Below are 25338 nucleotides of genomic sequence, written 5' to 3' on the forward strand. Positions count from 1 at the left end.
ACGCACAAGACTCAGATAAAACTTAATTACTGGCTAGTCTTGGGAAGTCGGCGCGAATGTATATCGTGTGTATTTAAATCGTACGTTCGGAATCTCGATAATCTGTTGGAATTATGTTCAGTGTAGTGAACGATAAAATACCTCAGATTGTTTTCGCGTTTGCAGGTACGTACCAACAATCGATTTACATAATGATATAATATCTAAATTATAATATTATTATGTACCTGCACTCTGCAGCTACAATAAACTAGTCAAAAAAGATTATAATGTAGTCTAATGAAATTACTTTAATTCGACAACTAATAGATTATGTCTCGAGTCTGATGTAGGAATAAACAAATATAATAAGTTTGATATTAATATATTCCATATTGATTAATTGTTATTCTAGTCGTTCGTCGTTCCTGGACTGCAATGTCATTTTTTTTCTCCTTGTCCGATTTATATAAATATAATAAATGCCGCGAGATTGTAACGAATAACAATATAATTATTGTTATGAATAAATGTATATTGATCCGTTCAAGGCATCGCAGTCGTATTATATTTAAATTAAAATAAAATAATAAAGCATAGAATAAAATAAAATATTGTTGTTGTCAGACGTCCAAATTCGCTGGCATCACTCTACTCAAATGTCACTAGGACGTAATTTAATATACATAATTACGCAGTGTATTTGTGACATCGAAATACTTCTTTAAATAATAATAATGATCACGGAATCATGGTCTTCCGCAACGCGCATAGCACATAAAATAATACGATTCGTATGGGATATGCATATTATATGGGTATGCACACGATAAAACATTTATCGTCTCAAATCGATTACTAGATGAGCACAACGGTAGTGATGGATGAGGATATTTGCTTAATGGAGGGGATAGAGGGAGAGAAGAGCGATTATGATTTCTTATGACAAATTTACAACCATAGATGATTTCCTGTCAACTAAACTTCGGTTTTTAACAGTATAGTTGTCTTTCGACAATTGTTTAGTAGTACAACTACAAATAGGTGCTTAAAAAAATCTAATGCCCAACCTTTGAGGGGGAAAACTTCAAACTATCCACCTACATCACTCTCCTTAATATACATCACTGCTGACACGGCGAGTCGTTTCATTAGATTTTATCAATCGAATCAAACCACGAACGGTAATTTAAATGACTATTATTAACATAATATTTATAAATATATAATACGATGTACATTTTTTAAAACATTCTAACATTTTTTCAATATTTTTATTCAATTTAAATTCGAATATACGTTTGGTGTGGAGAAAACCAAATTTGTTAAAAGAAATCCAATGTTTAAAATACAACTTATCATACTTCGCTGGTTTTCAATTACAGTTGGTTCCAGTGCCAACACACAATAATCCATATCCAAAAAATAGTATGCAAGTAGAAATAAAGCGTCCTATTCGCATGTATACGACAAATAGGACGTACGTATAATACGTATTTATTTAAAACTCCAAAAATGGACTCAATAATACATCGATAATATCAACTACTTATCAACCTATATAATATACAGAAACTGATATATCATATAATAATTATAGGATTAAGTGGATGAAGCTGTTTAGTGAAACTTTTCGAACTTGTCATAACTTTTTGGTATAATATATTATGTCTGGATTTTACGGGATAATATGTAATATGTAAATCGTATTATAATAATAAATGACGATGTGGACTTTATCAACTGCGCAGATCTTTGAAAATATGGTTTGACCCAATTATGGATTTTGAACAAATAAAAAATTACTCAAACAAAAATAAAAATCTTCACGATCTCCGCGATTAATTTTAAATATAATTGTGATCTACGTACCAAGACTAATCGAAACAGTAGGTTTGTTTTTCTCATTTTAAACCGAAATAACGAAACTATGTAATATTCTGTTTCAAGTCGCACCCTCAGACGATAATCCAGTAGCCAGCACTGCAATCCACGACAAGCGACCCGAAATCAGACTTTAAATTAATTAATTTCTTCTCTCTTCTCCTTTCTACTGTGCAATAACAACTAAAACCCAATGGCATGTAATTTCATCTATTTATTCTATCCGTCAACTACAAAATAATATATTTTATATGCACATATTAATTAAATGACATAATATATTGTTATAAATACGATTGTAGAATTATTTGAAACCCAACGTATGTCTAAATCGTTGAATACCTGTGCACATAAAAATCCCCCACGTCATCATTATTTATTATATTTTTTTAAGAATAATATTATAATATGATGCACGTGTACATTACACGTGGATTTCGTTTCGGCCGTTGCAGCGTCTCTGGGAGCGTTCGTCATCGGCACAGTGCTCGGATGGTCCTCGCCGACGCTGACGATGTTGGAGAACGGGACCGCTGTTAGCTTCGAGGTTTCGTCCATGGCAGCGGCGACCGCGTGCTCGCTGTTCGGCGTGGGCGCTGTGATCGGCGCTGTACCGGCTGGTGCCGTTTCGTCTGTGTTCGGCCGACGCGTGTCGCTCATCGTCAGCGAGGCGCACGTGGTCTTCGGGTGGTTGATGATCGCGTTCCCGAAGGCCGCGCGGATGCTGTACGTAGGCCGGATTCTGCAGGGCGTCGGGTGCGGTGCAATGTGCACCATAATACCCATGTACGTCGGCGAGATAGCCGAACCCGAAATCCGAGGTTTTTATCCCGACCGTTTTGTTATTAATATAATAATTAATATGCATATTATGTGGAATATATTATGCATAACCAGCAGTTACGGTTATCGGAACTGCGAAACGTTATAATAATATACTTCAGCGGACGAAAAGATATCCGTATGATATAATAATATATCATCCCGGATTTTTATGTCATGGTGGTAGGGAATATGATACGTGGACAGTGGTCGTTTGGGCGAGTGTAATAATTTTAATCAAAAAATTAAAAGTCCGTTTGTGTGACTATATCATTTATATTTTATACCGTTGAGTGAGTGAAATTATTTTTACTCGCGTTAGCATTGAGCCGATAGTGCACTTTGATGACGCGCAAGTATTTTTCTCTTATTAATTCTAAACTTTAAATTACTATACCTGTATAATACTATACCAATGTTATCTATTTAAAGCTAGATATTATTATTAATTAATAATTATGTACATCTTTGCTATTTTAGTTTATTTTTCAACTGAGAATATAATATATAATTATACAGTATATTTATGTAGATTAAAAATGTATAAATATACTTATATTCACCCAAATAATATATTTTTTTATATAATAAACATTCGCCTAAACGATTATATAATTAATTATAAACATAACGATTATTCACCCAAAATAGTTAAAATTATAATACTTTTCACTGTAAAATAAAAAATGATGGTTAAGAAAAGTTTAGCTTAAAAATAATTTATGATAACATTGATAACTATACAAGTATTATTAATTGCATCAATAGAAAAATTATAATAAAATTAGAAATAAAATAATTAAACTTAGCAAGTAGGTTCTACTTCGACGTATGGTTGGTGACGAGTGGATTACTACAATGGATGTGTTAAATTTAAATTCAGTGATATATCATTGTATACGAAAAAAGGTCCTGAGCTGAGACTTCTATCAGCCTACATCACTAGAAAGTAGTAGGTAAATACTTGTATTTCATAATATTTTTTTTGATATTCATATAAAACACGTCATTAATAAATAATTTATTTTACTATTACATACACATAAAAATCTGAAAAATAACACACACATCATTATAAAATCAGTATATTCATCGCACTGCTCAGAATCTAAAATGGGTAATGATTATAATGAACCATTAACACGTGATAAATAACGATCTAAATCGTTTTTATATAATTTTTAATAATAATGGTATTTTATTTCATCGATATACATTTTATATAACTACAAAAAGATATTAGCTAATTTATTTAAATATGCAATGAAAATCGTAAAAAAGTTATACACCCGTAAATGTTTATAAATCCGGGATATATATATATATTAATATGTGTAATGTCTAGAACTTTTTCCCAAACATAAAAACTCCTTTAATTGTTTGACAATTGTTCGGAAATCGTATAGGTACCTTTTTTTTATTCTTGCCCACATAACTCATTGGCATTTTAGGGTTTCTCGGTGGTTTATACCAGTTGTTTGTCGTGTCCGGCATTTTGTACTCGTATGTGCTCGGAAACTTTTTGAGTTACACCCAACTCAACTTGGCGTGTGGCGTGTGGATGGTCCTCCACATCCTGGGAGTGCTGTACATACCGGAATCACCATATTTCCTCATCCAGGAAGACAAAAAAGTTTGCGCCGAGGAGGCATTGGCCCGGCTTCGGGATGCCGATCACGACTGCAAGACTGAACTCGCCGAGATACAAGTAAAATGCTTAATTGTATTATAATATTATATTACAATACAATTGAAACACAAGTTTTCAAGTTTTCAATACATTTGTCTAATCGCCCAACTAAATACGATTTTAATGATTTTAACATTTTCATTTCTGCAACCGCCGTAGAAATTCGTTGAAGAAGAGCAAAAAAACAGTTATACGGCACGCGAAGTGCTTGAGAAGGACGTGAACCGGAGGGCGCTGACAATCGGTATCGGTTGCATGTTCTTCCAACAGATGACCGGCATCAACGCGATCATATTCTATATGAAACATGTGTTCGAAATTACGGGAAGTGACATTAGTCCTGAAGTATGCACGACCGTTGTTGGTACAATACAGGTACCAAATTCATAATGTTTGCTAAGTATTTTAATATGATTTTAAGAATAACTATATTTTTGTAACGTCGAATTACTACTATAGATGATATCCACACCCTCGTATGTTTCAATAACTTCATTTTTCGCGCATACTTACAAGATTTTCATCAGTATCTATTTTTTGGTCGAATATTATATTTTAATACTGTAATTAATTTTGTTTTAATTTATATATAAAAAAAAAACGGAAAAGATTATTACTTTTTCGGCTGTATTTTTCAGGCTGCCACTAGTAGATATCAAACACTGTATGTGAGCTTATAAACTAAAATTGAAAAATTATGATTAAGGGTATAATTATTGAAGTTGTCCGTTCTTGTATTAAAATGATCGTTCGAAAAAAATTATACCACTTTGTTCAGTGGGTTACACGGCGTATTGTATAGGCAATTTAAGTACACAAATGTTTTGAACTGTTAAACGTTTTGTGGCTTATAGCCACACAGCAATATTATTATTTCAAATAGATACTTAATTTGATACTTCATGATAAGATTATTTGTCACCTATGGTCAGTTTTAAAATACAATCTCAAAAATAAAAAATACAAATTATTTACTATAGAAACTAAAGTATGTATGGTCAAATCGTATGTAATACTTAACCTATTATAATATGATAAAATAGTAACTATATTATTATTTACGTTAAAATCAAACCTCGTTACTCTGTAATGTTATTCAGTTTTAATAATTTTTACATTTAGTGATTTTAATTATAATACATAACTAAAAAATAAATAAATTGCATTAACTTTTATACAAAAGCGCATAATATTATGAAAATTGCTAAAACATTAATATATTATAACGCTTGTTGAGAAATGAAAATTAATTAATAATATATAATAATGTAAGTGTGTTGAAATATTATGATTCGAGAATTTATTTAAAAAATTAACTGATTAATTGACGGTCATCGTTTTAATGAAATGCATTAATGGTCATCGAAATTTTTTGTTATACTATAAAGGTAACACAGTAAAATTAAGAAAATACAGTTTGCCACTTTGTAAATCTGTGTAAAAATTATTGGATAATTTATTTATCATAGTGCATTGTTTTTCTTTTAAATAATGCAATGTAAAATGTATACAGCCATACATGACAATAAGTAAATTTCATAAATAAATAGATAATACATGGCATGATCAATATAATTAGGAAATTGCTATTGGTAATAATTTTTAATTAAATTAATAGGTCTCTACATATTCATAATCTTAATATTAAAACACGTTGACGCTTCTCGCCGAATATCACAAAATTATTTGCGTTTAAACATAATATTCTAACTGTTATAATCTCCTCTCGTGTGATGTAATTAATATGATAAAATAAAATACTCGGGTTAGTCAAAATTATCGAATATGGTTACAATGTCGACCATTTTATTTTATGACTAATATTGGAAAATATTTATTGTACCTATGCTCACTAATCTTGTTTATTTAACGGAATATTAGAAGATGACGATTATTTACAATCGTATTTGATGAAAACGTTGTATTTTTTATCATACCTACGTAAAAAACAATAAAACAACAAACTTGACTGTTTTTTTGTGAAATTACAACATTTAAAAATAACTATAATGTACATATATAATTATATTTATATATTAAATTGTTATCAATTTATTGTTTTCACTACAATGGTTTATAGTATTTTGATATAATTTCAAATCCAGTACAAAACAATTTAAAACATTTGTGGTATCTATGTTTTATACATAACCCATTTGTCACTATAAAAATGCGTACAAAAGTTTTTTTTTATTATACGTCCGGAAACCGTAAATGATATAAGTATAAGAATAATTTCAGAGAGTTGTGAAACCGATAAAACCTTTTTCTATTTGTTCACATTTCTTAGAATTTTTTTTTTTATATTATGTATATATTTTATAATTTAATAACGTGATTAGAAATATGTATGTTCTAGGGTGGGATAAGTTTTTATAATTATTTATCCCTCATGCTACGCCCCCTACAATCCCTTTTCATCATACAATTTTATAAATCATTTATTCAACTATTATTACAAACGAAAATAACTTAATAGTTATTATTTAATGTGTAATAGCAAATTAGTAAACAACAATAGTACAATTTTATTTATTTATATTTTATATCATAACACGAGATTCATCATTCTTGATTTTTCATAAAATATTGATTATAAATTCTGTATTTAACTTTATATTACTGCAATTATTACTAAACCATTAAAGTATTTCGATTTTGTTAAATTAATTTGAAATATTTTATTTAAAAATTACAGAAATAATGACGTTTCTGATTTATTTTTAAGAGTACAGGAGTGTCATTTGTGATGTATAAGGGCGAAAAATATATATTTGTTTTTCATAAATGCTCTTTGTACTTAACATGTTTGTTATTGAAATGTATAGACGCTTTTATAATAAGAATAATAAAACTTTGAAGTTTTATGCATTTTCAATGATAATAATGATAATTGTTTTAATTTAATTGGTACTTAATTGTGAATTTAAAGTAATAAATTCGAAGAACTTGTAAAAATAATTGGGAATATTTATCCTAAAACAACAATTTTCGATGAAATCGATTTTGGTTTTCATGTTAATTCAAAATTAAATAATCACAGGATATTTGAAATTTGAACTAAGTGTGATTTTTAAAATATTTATAGTAATTTTATTTTCATTTATGTCGATCAATTTTTACTCGGTTACTTAAATTTGAAAAATTAATAAAAAATTCTGATGCATTGTTCTTATGAATACATTTAAAAGAACTGAAAATATATCAATATAATTTTCTTGTTTTAAAAGTTTGCAATTAATTATAAATTTACCAAGTAATTTATTCAACTAACTGATAGATGCAGCAAGTATGCAGCAAAGTGTTATTTGTAAACAAAATGGCTCTAAGGAGCTATGTCTCCCTTCCCAGACAATAATTACGTAACTGATATGATTTGTAATTACTGTTTTTTTTTAGGCGTTCTTTAAAACGATGGACAGATTTTTACATTAATATTATAATATTCCTAATAACGACATCGATGTTTTAGGTGGTAATGACATTCGTATCTATGATGATCACGGACAAGTTTGGCAGACGCTCGTTAATGGTGTACTCGATGACTTCGATGGGCCTCTGTTTACTAGCACTGTCGTACTATTTTTTTTCAAAAAAATACAACCCTCACGTGGCCCAAACGCTGGACTGGTTACCACTCTTGACTATAGTGTTGTACATTTCAATGTTCTCGATTGGTTGCGGCCCCATACCGTACATAATTATCGGGGAAATATTCTCATCAGAAGTTAGTTATATAATCGTTTTTAAGACCATATTATATTATGTAACCTGTACAATTTATGTGTTCTTGTACGTTTGTAATTATTACAAACGTTAACTAACGTTATCATTTATCAAAAATCAGAACAAAATTACATTTTTTGAAAAAAAAACACATGAGAAATTATCATTTTAAAATGCATAGTATTGCTAATAACTATTTATATTGACATTTTTGTAGCTCAAGTCGATGGGCACGGGCATGTCAATTGCCACCAATTGGATATTGGTCTGGCTGGTAACGTGTCTGGCCGAACCTATGGACAAATTTATCGGTCCGAGTGGTACATTTTTCGTGTACTCTGGATTCTGTTTTATGGGCATGTTGTTTGTCGTCAACTGTGTACCGGAGACTAAAAATCGATCTTTAGCTGTGATTCAATCGGACCTGGAAAAGAACTAATAAACGATTGTACGGTAATTTATCTCGTTGGAGTGAAATCGTTAAAACCACTCATCTATATAAACACAATGTCATTTTGATTACAATTTAATGTATGATTGAGATCTAGATAATAAAATGTTTTTATACGATATTATTAATAATGATAAAATAAATTTATGTGATTTAGAAATGATGTACTTGACAAAGATATTTCAATCGTCATATTAACGAACAATTTATTTATATATGTCGTAATTATTTGAGTACATATACATTATTACTGATAAATATTAAACAACATATACTTGTAAGCTTTTAAAGGTAAAATATTAATATCATATTAGAAATACGTTGCACTTAATAATTTGGGTAAGATGTAAATAAATAACTGAATTTGTATTATATGAAAATAAATTTCCAAAGCATTAAAAATATCTTTTTGGGTTAAAAACTTTTAACTCAAAAACAAAATTGAATTAATTGTCCTGAATATTAGATACGGAATATATAATAATTATACATAGGTACATATAAAACATCTATTTTGTAACGTGTAAGTGGCCAAATTCAAGTTTGGTGTAGCAAAATAAGTTGTTATGCGTTTATGACATTTTTAAGATTAAACGTAGATAATAAACTGCCTATACTTATATAATGCTATATAATTATACGTATTAATTTTTAAGTAAAATAATAAAGAATATTATTCAAGTAATAAAAATCTATATATTCTTAAAACTATTTATTTATATTAAATATAAAATATATATATATATATATATAGGTATAATATATTATACAAATTATCTATGCAACAACTATGAAATATAAATAAAGTATAAACCATAAATTAATGAATGAAGAACGTTTAATATTTAAATATTATCTATTACAACCAGAAAATTGTTTATAAATATAATTATTATAAATCACAATCCATGAAAATCAAATTGATAATTAATACGCAATAAACATAGACAATATAGTAAACTCGTATTGAATAATTACTCAAATATAAGAAAAGCCCTATAGTTTTAAACTCAAATATGTTTACGATTCAGTTTTAATTTATTCATGCTTGCTGAAATTATATTTTGTCGTAGAAAACATTTAAAAAAAAATTAATAAAAAATATTTACCTAAACTCAACTTAATAATAATGTATGCGTCATTGGTTTAGCGTTTATATTAAAATACGCGAATACCTTGAAACTATTATTTTGTATTTTGTACAACCGATAATAACGCGCAGACATTTTATTTATTGGTTATTTTTTATCCTGAAATATTTACAGAATAAAATTGTATTGTAACTGTTGTACTGTTGCAATCGTACAGTATATTATTATATATTATTACTAATAAAATATATAGTATAATACTTTATGTTTGTGCTTAAAAATGCCAACCAAATTGGAGATACTAAAATATTTTCATTTTCATAATAAATATTATTCGATTAAATTCTACACATTTAGAGGTATTTATCTCAAGATTTATTTATTTATTTTCGTGCAGTAAAATATTTTATCTCGTGAGTATAATAACGTAAGAGCGGTCTCGTGGCAATAATAGTAGTGTAATAAACCTATTATAGAAAATAAAATATTACTGCCGAGTTTCTGCAGATAACGAAAACAATATTACATCGACCAGAAATATTTTTGCGATACGCTTTGGAAAAACTATTGACACAGAAATTGATACGGATTTCACTAATAGTAATATAATATTATTATTGCAATACCGTCGTAATCGACAAACATGATTTACATATTATTCTGTTAGCGCGTAGTGTATGAATAAAATATAGTGTACTTATACCTACCTAGCTACTGTGTGGAGGGCGATGTGGATCGATGTAATTTGATTTACTACGAATCGCACGATTACGTTCGCCGGCAAGTTCGACCGAATAATGAGGCGTAGGTGTTGTATACGTTAAGTTTAAACGTGGAACAGATAATTGGATATTTATTGATATTACACTATTGCGACCCGCAACTCTGAATAACGCCTTTGTTGCGGTAAAGAATGAACAAGACAGATAATCGCAGATGGCTCGGGATAATCTACATTATTATACAGGTAAACCGCGAGTACGGCAAAATATAATGTTTTATATATTATAAAATGATAAGATCGAAAACTTAATGAACCTCTCCGCGCGCCTTTGTGTGTGTGCGCGAATACAGCGATATTTAGGAGACGATCTCACAATAATACGACAAGCGACGGCGCAACCGCTTCAAATTTTACGCTGAAATAGCAATAAAATCGAAGGAAGGCTGACCTTAACAACTTTTGTCCGACCTATTTGTATACAGTATTTTATTATCGGCGGATGGCGAACAGTGCGTTTAAGAGCCAATTGTGACGAGCAAAATAACACGGAATCATTTAATCACCTAACCCGATCTCGGCTTGATCTACGTCTAATGTTGTTGCATGATTTCGTGAATGCATTATCGTATCACTTTTCGATGTGACCGAAATTATACTTCAAAACCCAGAAGAGTAAAACTCGCCGATTGTTACAAACAAATAAACGATATTAAATATTATTCAACATGAATATTTTTCATAGATCCAAGTATGACTAAAAAAAAAAATGCTAAAGAAAAAGACCTTGAAGTTGTACAATTGATTCAATTAAACTATAAAGTGACTACATGCGAGAGCACGTACTACGTAGGTACGTTAAATAATGCAATTAAAGAGACTCTGTACAACTCAAGGGTTCAGCTGTTAGAATAATATTATATGCTGTAAATAATTAAACATTACGGTTAATCCGGTCTACGAGTGTATTATTACGTTTCGCAAAAAAACCGTTTTCAAATACGTGCCAAACGTTTAATAATAAACTCGATTCAGTGCTGAATACGATAATAATTTGATGTGTGATCAAGTATAATCTAAAGGAATACGCTTATCGATATGCACGAGGATAAAGATAAAAAATAATACAACTATCGATCCTGATGTATCTTTATTAAAATTTAACGATATAACAGCATTGCTTTTAGAATTTTAATTTTAAAATCTGTATCATCAGTTGTTATAGCTATGTTGTGTTCGGTTTTCCATAATCAATGTAAAAAGCTTTACATACTTAATGTAGGTACTTAAAAAAAAATATATGTCAATATATTTCCGAGATGCATATAAGTACGTTGTAACATGTCAGTAAGTATACAATCGAAAATAGTTACGTTAAACAACTAAAAAAGTAATTTAGTCGATATTATACCGTCATATTATTATAACAACGTAGTAGTAAAATAAATGTAATATTTCTATTTAAAAATATGTTTATTTAAAGAAAAAAATTAAGTTATTTTTATAATATACAACACACATAGTACACGACTACAAGAGTAAACAACTATTAAACTTGAGAATACGAATTTTAATTTTTTTATTTTTAACAATCGTTGTCGAGTAGCTTATGATTTAATCCTCATATGACATAAACATATTAATATTACAATTTTTTCGATAAATTATAATATAAGTTGGTGTATAGATTATCCGTAGCTGTTAAACGATAATAGTGATGAAAAAAAGACATCAAATTTGTTTCTTACCTAAGCGAACTGACTATAATATAAGTACTGTCACGACTTGACCTTCTCTCCGTCGATATAGGATTAGAATGAGTAAAACATATGATTGATTGATAGCATATAATATGTAATATTATACGTATCTATAGGTATATGGCCGTATGGGTATATAATACGCGTAGAACGTCCAAGTCCAGTCTGGCAAGTATCTTAAATAACACCGATGTTAATATACCTATCTTACTATGTGGTTTATAATAATATTATGTCCGTTTTGTAAAAGTCTGCATTATTAAAAACGCCGGTTGCATACGACATTAAAAAAAAAAAAAAAATGGGCCCAAGAGAAAAAAAAATACAACACTGCATGTCTATATAATTATACAACATTAAAAATAGCTGTTTTTATATAACTATTTGCCGATGAAAGTAGTATAAGATTTATTTTACACCATAGGTATATATGTGTTATGGCGTAGGACATATATACGCATATTCCTTTTCATATATGTAAAACCGGACGATTATTTTTAGACTGCGGATGTTGCAGGTAAATAATTTATATATTTATGTTATATTGGTTGGTTGCTGGTTATATAGTGTTTTATTTCTCTTTTCGAAATTTGAAACGACACGTGGGGTCGTTTTTTTTTTTTTGCGTTATATCATTAAACGGTCCATAAACTATATAAAATATTATAATGCAGTTGTGTCTAAACACACGGTATAGGCACCGTACATTTAATTTTAATTTATTTTTATTTTTGAAATAATTTACAATAGTATAATATCAATAAGCTTGTAATGTTAGCAGCAAATTCCAAAATTGTCCACATTCTTGCGATTCCCGAACTTGTTAAACATATATTTTTGCTATAATTTATGCTATTTCATACAATATTGACTTGAAGTAAAATAGCATTGTTATATTGTTTTCATAATACATTTTGTACGGCTAATTAGTAGTTTTCAATTTATTTCAATTCTTATGTTTAGCTTTTCACAAATGTCGACCGACTTCCGCTCAAAGTATCACTGTATGTGGTATAATATGCATGAAAATATTCTTATTAAACTTGAATATATTTTTCTTTAATATTAAATTTGTCATAGTTTAGTATTTTACACTAAATGCTCTTATCTATAAAGAATATCCACTACCGTGAAGGACTCTGTTGATTAAATTGAAGGCTAAAAAACAAAATTATAATTGTGTTTAATACAATTATTGCCGAATCGTGGCTCTTTGTGTCGATGTATGAAATATTATTTTTATATTATTGTTTGACCTACCAATATTAATTTTAATATTTAAATTAAATACTACTAAACACCACTTACATGTATATAATGTCGATTTACAAGGATTACTTATTCATATTTTTAATTACTATAAAAAACAAAATCAATTATTTTAATAAATCTGTAGTGTATTTAAATTAAAACCACACAAATTAAAATAAAAATGTCTTGTTTAAAGCTTAAATACATATTAATGCATGACGTAAATGTATGTGTGACTGAGTGTGCGCTAACAATAGGTAATTCGAATCGATTTATTTTAAATTCAAATAGGTATATTTTAATAAATCATATTGTATTTTGTCATCTATACTCGTATTAGTAGATATTTACTTAAATTGAATAGTATTAACTGTTCATGTTTTATATTCAAAATTCAAATACGCATTATTTTCAATAATTTAAAATATTATTGATTTATAGCGTTATAAAAATCAACCTATAGGTCTTCATTCTTTAATTTGTAATGTACTTAAACGATAAAGAACTATAATAATTTAATAATTTCCGGCATTCTACCTACCAGTTATATACATAACTTTAATTTATGTTTTTAAAATGTATTATAAGATTTTATATATATATATATATACCAATTATGTATTTATTATAAAATATAAATTAATAGTACAAATAAGGCACATTTATTATTGACTTATAGTTTTAACACGCATAAATAAATAATTTTAATAAATATTTTAAATGTATAAAACTAGACGACGAGACTTATACTAGTGTATGCCTATTACACTACATGATGTAAACACAAAGCATTGTTACGTTATGCAGCAATATAAACAGCTGACTTAAAAATACAATTATTTGAACACGTTCCTGGCGAAACATCAAAATATTTCTGTATGATTTTATTATATTATCGTAGTGAATATTTGAGATACATACTTGATTAATGTTATTATTTTTAAATCTATAAATGATTAATATTATTAACCTGTTTAGTGTTATGTGCGCAACATAATTAATACATTTTATAATATTTTACAACGCTATTTTTTTGTTAATTGATCAATTGTTAATAATTGCAGGCTGCACTGCTGCAGCGCTAATTTAAATATTCGGATATAGCTTTTATTTTAAAGACTTTTAAAACTCGGATATAGCTTGTATTTTAAAGACTTTTAAAACTGTTTTCAAATTTATTATGGTCTTACAGATACCTTTATATTATATGATGGATTGTGATATTATATAAACTTAAAAATTAACATTTCGATATGTAATTCACATTAGCTGTAGCTTGTTTATTGTTGTTTATAATGTTTATAATTATTCTCAATGTATTATATCATCAACAATAAATCATTACATTGTCGATATAAAAATTATATACAAATCGGATATCTTGATTATGTCTGCGTGTTCGACTTTACATCTTAACACATTCAGTATTGAATAGTGTATGATATATCAAACAGCATGACACTACAAACAGAAGTATACCTAATGATTACACTGACTGAAGCTAAATATATGTAGTAGAAAAACAGAAGTAGTAACTACAAAGTTAAACAAACAGGTATAAATGGTTTGATTTAGTTTCTGAACGAAAAATCAATACGATCGTTCATGCGCTATCACTACCGTTGATCGTCTCTATGACTTAATGACGTAAATTATACGATTGAATTCAATATAAATGTAAACCTGTTTCACACGATCACCGCACCTGCAGCCGTTGACGAATATCATTAAATATATTATTATATGTTATACAATAATGACGTTCATGTAATACATAAACGTTATTTTTAATACGATTGTTATACCGCAAGACCTCCACAAGGAAAAACGTGGGGGGGGGGTAAAAATCTGTGTAACCAATATTTTAGGTATATCTTTTGAAAAAAAAAAATTAAATGTTAGAATTTATATTAAAATTATTAATAAATACTAATACACAACGAGGGCCCGGAATTATTTACAATACAGTAGTTTAAAACGTATGTGGGGGGGGGGGGGGCGCTGGATATAGGTATCGAACGGCGTCGGCCACATTTTCAGTTCCGGATCACGTTGTGCGGCTGGACAGTATAAGCGACGACACTTAATTATATATTATAACAATATAAATATCGTTTGAGAACAATAAGTAGTAATCGTATTTAATGTTACACGCGTTATGGTGTTTTACACGCGTGGCCGAGACACAAACGGTTTTCGGGCGGTCGTCGACCGGATGCTGCGACGGAAGTTCCGAGGAGCCCGAATGCAAGGACTCGCGGGGAATGATGATGGAAACAAAAAAGCTATGAAAAAAAAAATCCGTAGTAGCGTTTCCGATCGGACCGCGACTCTGCGACCGGTCGACGGGCGTGCGATACACATTACCCGTCTCGTCCGCCAACAAACGGCGATGTTTTTCAATGAAATCGCCCGCGACCTTGCGCGAACGACACATACTCGTCGGGAAAAGTACACGGTCGTCGCGCGATAAAGGTTACGCGCGCGTGCAAATCGCCCGTCGGTCGTCCGCCGCCGTCATAATATATTATTATCACATCATATATGTATACACGCGTATAATATCTGTACGTAACATATAAGTATAATACAATATACAGGGTGGTTCATCGGACCGATACAATTATGTTCGTCCACCTAATAACGACGAGTTATTCTCGATCTGATTTTTGGATTTATGTTTTGTACGCGATTAAGTTAAAAATCGTGTTTTTTAATTTTTCAATATTTAAGACTTTATGTACCATTTATTGAGTGTCCTATGCAAATACCAACTTCTGTATTTTAAACGAGGACATATTCTTTTTAAATTTTTATGTATCTATATGAATATTCGTATGAATAGTTTTTAAGTTGTTAAACATGCACTAATGGTAATTTAGATAATATGCCTATAATACTCAAAACATAAAATGTATTGTTTTAATATTTATTTATTTAAATTTCAGAAAGAAGCTATAGATAAGCGATTGAAATTTGAAGGATTTGCAGTGTTGTTTGCTTTTCAATTGATTTCAAATGTATACTTGGAAACTATATATTAAGCTATTGGCATTTTATAATTTGCAATTATTATCTGAATAATCACTAATTAGAACATGTTAAAACATATAAAATATTAAATTTACAAACTACATGTATTATAATTTTTTTATACATAACTGTTATAGTCGGGCGGGCACTCGGGCTGGCATCGTAGTCTATTAAATTATATATTCGGCTCTTGGTACCTACATAAAGTGTAACAAGTCAAAAACTAACGCGTACGAATTTTGACTTAGATACATTGGGATTTTCAATATAATTATCTGATGAATAATTTAAATTAATGAAGGGCGGTGGGCATGCTTGGCGAATCGCTCTGTATATTTTAATGCGTGTAGTATTGGACGCGTAAAACGACTTTGTTTTCCAATCCGTCGGACGATTTGTGATGGTGCAAACAAAATTCCGATTATTTATTTTTATTATTAATATGCATAAGTATTATTAGCTGGGTGTTTCTATTGATAATAATATAATAACGTTTAAAAGAGGTGCCTATATAGGATAAAATGTAGGCGCGTGTGCATGCCGACGTTTTACGTTTTGTAAATGCGAAAATAGCACTAGCAATCGTTTTGGGTTCAAGGAAAACGACTGCAACTGTTACGCGTGAATTCAGATTTTCCTCATTCGGCTCGATTGAATTTTTTTTATCATTATCGCATTACTAGTCGATCGTAATTCATAATAGGTAGTATGTGCAACTTTTAAGTCCCTTGTAAGATTTTTTTTATACTATTGTTGCGCGTATACCTCCCTTAACATCTACAGTCGATAGCACATATGTGCAAATGGCGGGGAATGTCTTAAGTTCAAACTTCAGAATGAAAATTTGTGTGATATCTTCAATCTGCTAGAGTTGGATAACTATATTTTACGAGTATGCATATTTAAAAAAAAAATATTTTAACAATATACAGGTTGTGTTCTACTTTAGGTAGGTTTGGTACACTCAATACTGAAATTATACTGTTGTCTGATGTCTAGCCTTTTTAAGAAATTTCAAAGTTTTAGCGATTAGTAGATAGTATACATAAAATCGTTGTCTTGAAAAATTATACACCAATCCATTTCTCTAGAATATATAAAATGTATACACGTACCACTCGAATATTATTGTTTTAACAAATTTAATTTGCACGTATTTTCATTTCTTTCTAAAATATTTTGAAATAGCTTTTAATTATTTTTTATGAGGGAGGGTGGGGACCCTGGTACTTGGTAGAAGGTGTCTATGGTTGGTCGTAATAAGTCACGCATATTTATTGTCGTCCAATACGATAATATCTATAAGCGTATATAATATTATTATCGATTATATTATTAATAATAATATATGATGTATCGAGTTTTCGATGTTCAAGGAGAATTATGTTGTCATTTCATGCCGACAAGTTGTGGACAAGGTACCTATATTTAAACATACACACACATCAACGTCGTTAGTACATTTGTCAATACTTACGTGGCGGACATTGTGCATCTGATGCATACAGAGCGTTTCACGTCGGGTTGGGTTGACACGCATAACACTTTAATATATATATATATATATATATACATGTATATGTATAAATATCATACACGATATATACATTATGTATTCCTATGCATAATCAATGTAATTTTGATTATAAATAAAGAAAATACTAATACTAATAATCGACGATAATGTGTAATAATATACATATTACAATAATATACAGTCTGGCGATTTAAAAATAAAAAATTATACGCTATACTATGATAGTAAACCATAAATTTATTCCAGCGTGACAACGTATACATATTATTATAGTAATAAAGTTTAAATAAGTATTTAACCAGCAGTTTCAGATTTCTTTAAGACTGCGTAAGCAAGAATATTATCGAAAAACGTATCATGATAAAAAAATATATATATATATATATTTTCCCCTGATTTTTTCGATACGTGAACATAATATTATATTATACAACAGAACGTCGGTAATTATTTACAACTGTCAAACGCGCAAATCGTTTTATTATAAAAACCATCCCACCTATTAATATTGATTAAATCGCATAAAATGGCAGTTTATTATTATTTATTTAAACGATACAGCAAGATACGAGCAGGTGATCCGGAATCTGAAAAAGAGGTTTCATGTTAATTTAATAAACAATCCGGTAGGCAGTGTATAAGTAATTATTCTACATATTAACAATGGTGTAGTCGGGAATTTTACATGAGGGGGGAGGCTAAGACCTTGTAAACAGAAAAAAGAAGTGAATCGGGATGCAGAAATTAGGTGTAGTTGAGTACTATTGCCTGGTTTCACGAGATACTACTACAATGATGGCTTTTTATGTTATATTATACATAATTATTTAAATTAGAAATAATTAATAAATCATCGCGTTCTTACTGAGGTTTTTTTAACGTATATTTTTTCGACGGATAATTAGATTTATATCTTAGGTTTTTCTGTACAGAAAAAATAAAAAAATATTACTTTTTCAACTTACAAAAAATACTAGAATACTGATTCACCAATCAATTGAAAATTTTTTGAAAAAAATTCTTGTCAAAAAGTGCACTGAAAAATGAACATTATAACTAATCCAATCCTCATTTCAAAGTCCATAATCTAAATAAAGATTAGGCATACTTTTGTTTTAACTCTACTACGTTAACAATAACCCCAACATATCGGGGAAGGTCAAAGACTCCTTGTCACTCTACCTTTAACTGTAAGAAAAATATTAAAAATGAAACGCGTTCTATTGATATCGATTTATTGACAAGAATAATTATTACTATCCTGTGTTTCTGCCTATACTCGCTAAAACGAATAATGGTTGACCAAACAGATCTCGTAGTATAGTCGAAAAAAAAATAATATTCAAATTTATAAAGTATACATACATCATACGTATACCTATGCGTGTATATTATGACAATCAGTGGACACGCATTCGCGAATTGTATATAAAATATTGTGTTTTGGAGTTACGGAATTACGCAAGGATAAACGTATGTAGTATAATGTATATACATATAGTAGTAATAATAATAATAATAATCATAAAATATTTGTCATTTAGAAGGACAGCGATGAACACCGAACGCTGCGAATCGATTTCGATATTAACAATTTCGACACTCAAAAACTGGTTATTTAACACGTCATAAAGTGTGATTTTCCACGAACTACGAACGCGCCTTTGTCCAGCATTGATGTTCCCCGCAGTTGATTCAAGTGTATATCCACTTCGATTTACTGGCACAATATTCTCTAAGATAAATAATTATCATCGGTAGAAAATATTTAAAAAAAAATCACAAAAAAATTAATATATCAACGAACTTGTATTTTATGTAATATTTAATAAATTTATCTATCGTTAATACATAGGAGAAATACATGACTTGTGGGTGCTACTTCGTGCCGTAGTCCGTTTCGAGAGCCAATCGTAGAAATAAAAACAAAATTATAATTATAATTATAACGACTAATTAACGACCACAAAAATAAACGGCGATTTAAAATGTGTTTTGTCTTTGTGCGATATCGACGTGGTTTGTCCAATAAATAAAAACATGTCACTGAACTCCGCAGCCGATTAGCTGTCGAGGAGTTTCGCGATAACGGTCCATTGTTCGGTAATGATGACGAACAGTTCGACGTTGATGGCCTCCAAAGAAAATTGCGTTAGTTTTTATCTCATACTTGCGGGAAATAAATACAATATTATTTATGACGTAAGACTTATTTTTCCCCTTTCTCGATCCTATGAATGTCCGAAACAAAACCAATTTTTTAATAACTATTTGACTTCGCAGTGGCGTTATAGAGGAAACCAATATTTACTCTTCGATCATCCCTGTATAAGTAAAAGTTATAAATGAGTTATATTATTCGATCGAGGGATTTTAAAATTATTAAAATTCAGTTATATTTAAGGTAAAATTTATACAAGCGAAAGTCAAAAATGTAATACTGTCAGCATAATATTATCTAAGTACAGTAAAACCTTGATTAACTATCTTAAACGGGATCAAAAGAGTGACGGATAATTGAATTAAACGAATAAAAGTAAAAATGCATTATTATGTTTATAGTTACTATACTTAAATCAATTTTAATATTGTACCTTTTAGTGTATATGATGATGACACAATAAAATAATTTGAATAAATTAGTTATTCTAGTTTGTTTGTATGAATCCCAAGATTTTTTTATAGATAATTTATTTTTTATTTTTGTATAAATACTTGTATTATACAAGTTGTATACCTAAATGTAGGCTTGTAATGTTCGATTTATTATAAATTAATTTATTAATTTTAATTCATGATGCCATTATAACGGTGCAGAGTAACGCAAAACAGAAATGTACAGGCGAGAGAGTAACGGATAATCGAAGTTTTACTGTACACAATTAACAGACAACAGTTTATTCTGATAGTTTTTTTTTTTTTACTTGACAAATTATAGCTTATCATTTAATTGGTATAGTGCGAGGTGCAAAGAAATGATTAATAAAAATTATTATTTATTACTGTCGTGCACTTTGAAATATGCAAATCACTGTTTATTAAAAGTATTGATTTCAACTTGAAAGATGCCCAAAACTAATTAATACTTTAGAAAATATAAAACTTTTCCTCCCTTATTCAGATCGTGAAAGTAAAAAGTTGTAAGTTAAAACACTTATAACCACCTCTGCAGTACGTGCTTAATTTTGATATAATTTTATGGTAACATCAAGGAGTTCAAATTATATTGAACAGGTAGTCAATTTTTTTTTAAAAAAATCATATAAACAAAAATTATTATCATAAATGCTTTTGACTTTTTTACCACACTTTACAGAACCAATTAGATAATAAATAATAATATTATTTAAATACTTAACTATTTATCCAACTTGGTAAAATGAAAAATTAATACTGTATCGCTGTTGTCAGAAATACTCTAAACGACTTTTTGTCTCAAGCCGCTCTTTAATATTAATTTATCTTTGATATGAAAGAATGTTAATTAATTACCAAACATTTTTATTTTATACGGTTGATAAATCGAAGAATTGTAGTACAAAAATTGAGTAAAATGAAATTATGATAATATTTTAACCGCTGATAATCACACAATAAATTAGATAAAAATATAATATTCACGAAAAATATTATGTTATTATTTATCATATCAAATTCTAAATAAACGTTATCTTGGTTGTAATTTTATGCTTTCCTGGAAAACCCGAAAAAATACCACAAAATATTACTTAAAAATTAAAAAAAAAATACAGTTATAAAACATTGGTAGGTATACCAATATACAATTTAATTAAGTTACAACGCTTACAATGCAATAAATTCGTAAGTGAAAATAAATTGGAATATTTCATGTGTTTGCACGTTCTGTCGAAACTTGTAGTTTAGTTATAAATAAATTTATCATGAGCATTTAGATGATTTGCACGTGTTAATTATTTTATAAATAACACACAAAAATCGTAAGAATGTAACATTATCATAAGTACTTGAAAAGTACTGAACCAAACGAAATTCACGCAGGCAAATAATGTACAATAATAATACATAAGTATATTATGTATAATAACTAAAAATACAATATTGGCTCTTATGATGTATATAAATAACTAAATAAGAAAAGAATTTTTTATGGCATTATTAAATTTACAATAGTACCTATTATCGTATAATACTAGTATACTACTAACTATATTTATAATTATATTATTGTACAATTGAATGTTATTAATGTATTCTCTTGTTTATATATTATTATATAAGATAAAATATACGAAAGGATGAGCGCCGAATTCAAAGTGTTTCATAATAACGATGATACAATTATAATTCAGTGTCAACAATCATCTTTAAATTTAATAATAATTATCGAATCAAATTTAAAATATTGAGACATTATTGCTGAACACCATTCTCACAATTTTTACAGTTGACGGTAGTAAAAATGATTTTTACTTATGAATTTAGAATTATTTATTAGCATACATGTATTTTGGTAACTTTTGAGACACATAAAATTAATTTCAAATGACAGATCAAACAATACTTTATATTATAAAAGTAAAATACATGAAAAAGCGGTTAAAAATAAATACATTTTCTCAAATATGTATTTCAAGCAAAGAAGTATTTAACATTTGCATGCTAGTTGTTAATTTTTATGCTGCTCGAAATCCCCATCCCCACCACCAAATACAAAATTGTTACATTAATAAATAGAAAAAATTAATTCACTGAGAAAAGTAGTGGCATTTTTTTATCAAGAAATTTGATACTATCAGTTGCACAATTACAAAAGAGGATAAGGATACGTATCCACTCATGGTCTCTTTTTGTTACATCACATTAGTGTTTAATTAAACAATATAACTATTAACTATAATTACTAGTGTCATAAATTCATAATTTATAGAAATAATATTTAAAAAAAAACAAAATTCTAAATTTTTTTATGCTGGCTGTTTGATGTTTGATAATTAATAAATAAAAAATAATTACTAGTTATTAATTAAGATTACTATTAATTTGTATTACTTAAAAATAAAGGTTATTTTTAATACAAAAATAAATATTATAATAAAGTGCATAATGTTTTATGTTCTAAATAATAATTTAAGTATAATAATTAAATAGTTGTATAACAACCAGCACCAACGTGGATATAAATGTATATCCACACCACCATAATACACACGGGTCATAAACTATTACACTCAGTGCTCATGTTATTAAACTGTTATCACTTATTATATTTTTATGTTTTATCAAGTATTTTTATCGTGTAATGTTTTGCGTGCTAAAAACAAAGTAAAAATAAAAAGTATCGTTATAAATTACAAAATAAATGATCATATTTATATATTATATACTTACAGACTACAACACTAATATGCCACCTATTTTATTTCTACTATGAATAAATTAAACAGAAAATAAATAATTAAAATAACGTTGAAAGAATCAAATAGTGATGATGGAACGATTCCGAAATGTGTGTACAGTAGTATAAGGCTAAAGACACTAAATGGTCAACTTGGTCATTGAGCAAAGAGTTTCTTGATTTGAGATATTTTTTATTTGTCGGAATTAAATCCATGTTCCAAGTGGTGGAGGTAATAAACGATTTGTAATAATGTAATTCCATGGCAAAAATCCGTCGCCAGCAATTAGTCGAATTTTGATCCAAAAACGCACTTGATTATTTAGAATTATATGTTTCCGTTTCTTTTTTAACACTAAAGAATTTTTATTGATGGCTAATGGCTTATTTTATAACAAAGATTAATTGACAAGAGCGTCTAGACAGTCCTATTATCAATGGCTTGATGAATTATTTAAAACGTATACATTTATTATATATTCTAGCCAAAAATATTTTTTCTGATTTAATTCTTCATAATAGAAATAAAATAAGTGGTATTGTAGCCTATAAGAATAAGAATGAAAAATACTTTGGATTAAAATATATTATACATTTATATGTTTTAAAAAAATTCGCTCAGCCATTAATAGTAGGAATTTATTGTCACTTATGTCATCGATTAACAATTGTTAATCAAACAAATGAAAGCCATTTTAGCCATTGATAACAATTCTTTAAGTGTTCGAATACTAATGAAAACATAAAATTCTAATTGCCGACGGTTTGTTTATTGAGTGTGTTTTTGATCAAAATTAATTTGATGACTAATTACGGATAACCTATTTAACCAATGGAATTAAAAATCGTTTATTGTTTCCATCACTTTGAACATGTGTTTAATCTCACTAAATACAAAAATATCTCAAGTTAGGAAATACCTGGCTCAATGGAAGTTGATAACCATTTAGTGTCTTTAGCCTTATAGTATTGTACACTCATTCCGCATTCGATCCACCATCATTATTTAAAATCTGTCAAAATTATTTTGGTTAATTTGTATTCTATTACGTATAAATATATAATATACATGAGTCAAAAGGTATTTTTACTTCCCTGTCGCCGCAAAACATAGTTTTATTGGAGCTTAGACATACAAAAAACCATTGTGATAAATTTACTGTAACTGTGCATGTTTGATGTATTTGTCATATGACAAATATCCATCATAAGTATTTTTAAACAATAAATTACATCATTTATATTAAATAATTATTTTATATTTGTCTAATATATATTATTTTATTTAAATATTGCACGAGTAGATGTCCAACTTCCAACCACTTAAAATCCAAATAGCGCCACATGTGTTTGTCCCCAATATTCCGGCTGGGCCGTCGAATAAATGAACCACAGACGGTGAAATATACGATATTGCAATGCGAAGTGTTGAGAATGATAACTTCTGTGATAATGAAGGTAAGAATTTTTTTATTTTATACTCACACTATAGAAATAATTTAGGCTTAATCTATTTTTAGATCCGTGCGTTATAATGCTATAATGATAACCATTAAATGTGTACCTACACACAGAAAATACTTTATTGCCGAAAAATCAAAAAATCATTGTATAGAGTATAATTAATGCACCAGAATTTAATGAGATTGATTCATGTTTTATATTATACTATAACATATTACTATGTAGTACGTATGTGCCATGTGATATTATGTTAAAAAATTGATAATATTTTATCAATATATGTATATAATCATTAATTATAATACTCCAAACTTCTCTTTTCAGCATAGTGAACTAGTTAAATTACTTAATTACTTAATATTCTTCAAAACGAGTATTTATTTAACTTAAATTTAAAACTTTAAAGCATCGTATAATAGGAACTTTTTACCTCGGCTATAGCGATTTCAAATTTAAAACGAGCTATGAGTGAAAAAATATATAAAAATGTTTGTAGAAATACAGCAGACTATCTTCTTATCTTTATAAGCTTGATGATAATATACCCGTAAT

General features: G+C 28.5%; 1 protein-coding gene across 1 annotated transcript; it reads left to right on the forward strand.

The window, feature by feature from the left end:
- Positions 1 to 113: 113 nt before the first annotated feature.
- Positions 114 to 8738, forward strand: LOC113548501 (facilitated trehalose transporter Tret1-2 homolog). Its single transcript, XM_026949407.1, has 6 exons — positions 114 to 165; positions 2319 to 2684; positions 4137 to 4393; positions 4535 to 4750; positions 7848 to 8102; positions 8319 to 8738. Exons 1-6 carry the CDS (start codon positions 114 to 116, stop codon positions 8538 to 8540), a joined length of 1368 nt encoding a protein of 455 aa, XP_026805208.1. The 3' UTR covers positions 8541 to 8738.
- Positions 8739 to 25338: the final 16600 nt, after the last annotated feature.

Source organism: Rhopalosiphum maidis, chromosome 1, assembly GCF_003676215.2.
Source record: "Rhopalosiphum maidis isolate BTI-1 chromosome 1, ASM367621v3, whole genome shotgun sequence".
Lineage (NCBI taxonomy): Eukaryota > Metazoa > Arthropoda > Insecta > Hemiptera > Aphididae > Rhopalosiphum > Rhopalosiphum maidis.

Excerpts from the sequence above, each read along its gene's own strand:
- LOC113548501 (XM_026949407.1), top strand. The coding sequence starts at position 114 with ATGTTCAGTGTAGTGAACGATAAAATACCTCAGATTGTTTTCGCGTTT. Across the intron at positions 166-2,318 it reads GATTGTTTTCGCGTTTGCAG|CGTCTCTGGGAGCGTTCGTC; the intron begins GTACGTACCAAC and ends CGGCCGTTGCAG. Across the intron at positions 2,685-4,136 it reads AGCCGAACCCGAAATCCGAG|GGTTTCTCGGTGGTTTATAC; the intron begins GTTTTTATCCCG and ends TTGGCATTTTAG.